We start from the raw sequence: 3,827 nt of genomic DNA, 5'->3' as shown, positions 1-3,827 counted from the left end.
AATTTAAAAATAAAAAAAATAGTTTTCTAGCATATATAATATTAGAATAATAATATAACTGAGCATAATATTCAAGAATATATATAATGTATATCATAAAAATGCCTTTATTTTAAATAATTATCTTTTATATTACGTGCATGGAATATATATTATAAAACTTTGATTTTCTTTCATTCTCATTTGTGTAAATAATTTTTTGAGTTTTTGTTGTTAATATCAAAATTATTATTACGAACAAATTATTCTAATTAATTTTTTTTACGATGCTCAATATTTTATTATTCCAACATTATATATACTTAAATACTATTTTTATTTTTTTAATTTATAAATAAAATTTATTTATTTATATAGGTAAGTACATAATATAAATTAAAAAATAAATAAAAAGAAGATAAATATTGATAATTTAGAAGGTAAAATAGGTAATTGGCAATCAAAAGTTTGAAAAATCTAGTTGAGTTAGTTTCGAGTGTTATAGACATAATTAAGTGATTTTTTATTTAAAAAAAATAATAATTCAGTCAACGCAACTGAGGGCTAACTGTAGGAATCCATTAGTGTGACAAAATTACAAACCAAGTTCATCCAACGAAATATCGTCGAAGTTAACAGATGGGAATGTGAAAAGCACGCACTTGAAACTGGGTCCGCAGTTGACGCCGCAACATTACATTATTTTCCCATTATTTTCGTAATACTAATTCTTTTTCGTGTTACCTCTGTCGCCCAACACTGCTTACTCATCATCGCTTTCCTCCCTCCCCTAATACCCTAAACCACTCTCTCTCTCTCTCTCTCTCTCTCTCTCTCTCTCTTTTCTTTCTCTCTGTGCAAAAAAAAGCCGCCATGAAAGTACCTGAAAACGATCCCATTGAACCCACTAATCCCATTATTCACTCTAATTCCCAGCTCCTTCAATCTATTCTCGATTCCATTCCCCACATTCAAAGCTTCAAAGGCAAATGGTCCCTAATCAGAACCAAACTCTCAACACTCCAATCTCACCTCTCTGACCTCTCCACTGCTTCCATTAACGCTTCAAACAACCCTCTCTACAACGACCTCCTTCTCTCTCTCTCCACCACTCTCTCCGACGCGCTTTCTCTCTCCTCCATTTGCCATTCCGCTAACCCACCTGACGGCAAGCTCAAAACCCAGAATGACATCGACTCAGTTTCAGCAAAACTCGATAACCATGTTAGGGATTTAGAGGTTCTGATTAAGAGTGGGGTCCTCCATGAAAACGGTGCCGTTTCGTCAACAACAACCTCAAAGCGGGAGAGTATTCGGGCCGAATCGAGGAATCTGATAACTCGGCTTCAGATCGGGACCACGGAGTCGAAAAACTCGGTGTTAGACTCGTTGCTTGGGCTTTTACAAGAAGACGACAAAAATGTATTAATTGCAGTAGCTCAGGGAATCGTTCCGGTGCTCGTGCGCTTACTCGATTCCAGCTCTTCACCTGAGATCAAGGAGAAAACAGTCACTGCCATTGCTAAAATCTCCACCGTTGATTCCAGCAAACATGTTTTGATCGCCGAAGGCTTAGGCCTTCTCAATAATCTCCTCAGAGTTCTCGAATCTGGTAGCGTTTTAGGGAAGGAGAATTCATGCGTAGCTTTACAAGCATTGGGCCATACAAAGGAAAATGCAAGGGCAATTGGGTCAAGAGGAGGAATTTCATCTTTATTGGAAATTTGCCAAACAGGAACACCCAATTCTCAAGCTATGGCAGCTTCCGTGCTAAAAAATTTAGCCGTTTTCCCTGAAATTAAAGAGAATTTCTTGGAAGAAAACGCTATAATGATCCTTTTAAGGTTATCCACTTCGGGTACAGCATTAGCCCAAGAAAATGCAATTTCGTGTTTGTGTAATTTGATTTCAAGAGACAACAACATGAAACTCTTGGTGGGTAGGGAAGGTGGAATTGAAAGCATAAAAAATTTCTGGGATTCTGCTCCTTCAGTTCAGAGTCTAGAGGCCCCTGTTCTTATGTTGAGAACTTTAGCTACGTGTTCATCAGTAGCTGAGGTAATTGTGGAGAATGAATTTTTACCTCGGATTGTTGGGGTACTGAATTGTGGAGTTTTAGGTGTGAGAATTGCTGCAGCTAAAGCAATTTACGATTTGGGATACAGTACTAAAACCCGAAAAGAATTAGGTGAAATCGGGTGTATTTCACTATTAGTGAGAATGATCGAAGGTAAAGCTGTAGAAGAGAGAGAAGCAGCTGCAAGAGCACTGACGAATTTAATGGTATATGCTGGAAATAGGAAGATTTTTAGGAAGGAAGAAAGAGGTATTGTGAGTGCAGTTCAGCTATTAGATCCAGTTGTACAAAATTTGGACAAAAGGTACCCTGTTTCATTATTGGCTTCGCTTGTGTATTCCAAAAAGTGCCGCAAACAAATGGTGGATTCAGGAGCTTGTGTGCATTTGCAGAAGTTAGCTGAAATGGAGATTGAAGGTGCAAAAAAGCTCTTGGATTGTCTTGGTCGGGGTAAATTATGGGGTGTTTTTACCAGACATTGAGCAACAGTAAATCACAAGGGATGCAATTACAATCAATCTGTATGTATAATAAAGTTGAGTTCTTTTTAATCTAAATTAAATTTACGATTTGTAATTTTAAAGGCTTTTTTTTCTTTCTCTTGATTATGTTCATATAGATTGTGGTTATAAGTTAGTGGTAGAAAAAACTAAATGATGGTTAGTAGACTAGATGCTACTGGAGAAAACTTTTATGTAATATCTTTGGTTTGTTGACCTAACTTGATAGTAGGTGTTTTCTTGTTTTTCTACCAAGAACACAATAAATTAAGTGAAGATGTCTTCTCTTTGAGTTTTTGCTTTGTTGTGACATTTATTGAGAATTTGTTCCCTTAATGTGAAGCTGTTGGTGCCATGATATTTCATAGCTCATGTATGATGTAATTATACGTGTATTTTTGAGGAACTCAATATAGGTGATTGGTGTCAGAAAATGATCATATTTTGATTGAATCATGGACCATATGAATTTATTATGATAATCTTTGTTCGCCTCGTAATAAGTCTTTTGGCATGGAGTTTATAATTCAAGAGCTTCAATCGTTGTCCATACGAACTTATTATGATTAATGATTATCATTGTTCTTCTTGTGAATAAGGGAAACTGCAGCCAAATTTTGCACTACTGCTATAATCCTTGTCCTAAATTGTACTACTATTCACCCATTTGTTTATTACAGTAAAGTCACTATTGAATTTGCTAGGCGACTTCAGCAATTTTGACTCTATTGAAAGGTGTTGAAGTTGTGTTTCTATTCGAATCCCTCTTTCATTTTACTTTTCAATTGGAAAGGTTTTGGCCGGATAGCCTTGAGGAATGGGATATAAAGTTTAGACTTTTTTTTTTTGTTTTTCACCCGGTGTCCGATACCCGCATTGAGCCCGACTAAATCCAAATTCACCTCGGGAAGTTCCACATTGGCTTAAATTTAACGATTGGAGATTTATTTTTTCATCATCTAATACTTCAATTATTCATCTTGACAAATCACTGGCATTTGTGAACTACAGAAGAGAATCTCTTTTGTTAGTTACACTCAGAATGCAGAAAAACGTGGGAGATGAGAATCTGTTTGTGACTTATATCTTCTTCCCAATTAATGGAAGTTATGATTAAAGCCTGAGGAGGAAATATCTTCAATTTTTGGAAGTTGGAAAATATCCATCACAGTTAAGGACCAAAGCCAACGCTGTCACTCGCTTCTCTGGTACAGCCTCCTCCATATGTTTTTAACCACTGCCGTGACCATCAACTGTAATAATCACTGGCT

The 3,827-nt window shown here is 36.1% G+C and overlaps 1 protein-coding gene across 1 annotated transcript; it reads left to right on the top strand.

Annotated features, from left to right (window-relative positions):
* Positions 1-721: 721 nt before the first annotated feature.
* On the top strand, positions 722-2,848 carry LOC104120754 (U-box domain-containing protein 10). The gene has a single exon (XM_009632584.4). The coding sequence runs from the start codon at positions 853-855 to the stop codon at positions 2,536-2,538; it is 1,686 nt and encodes a 561-aa protein (XP_009630879.1). The 5' UTR covers positions 722-852; the 3' UTR covers positions 2,539-2,848.
* The last annotated feature ends 979 nt before the right edge of the window (positions 2,849-3,827 follow it).

Source organism: Nicotiana tomentosiformis, chromosome 3 (genome assembly GCF_000390325.3).
Source record: "Nicotiana tomentosiformis chromosome 3, ASM39032v3, whole genome shotgun sequence".
Classification (NCBI taxonomy): domain Eukaryota; kingdom Viridiplantae; phylum Streptophyta; class Magnoliopsida; order Solanales; family Solanaceae; genus Nicotiana; species Nicotiana tomentosiformis.
The sequence above is the reverse complement of the archived record's forward strand: the minus strand, read 5'-3'. Positions and strand labels throughout refer to the sequence as shown.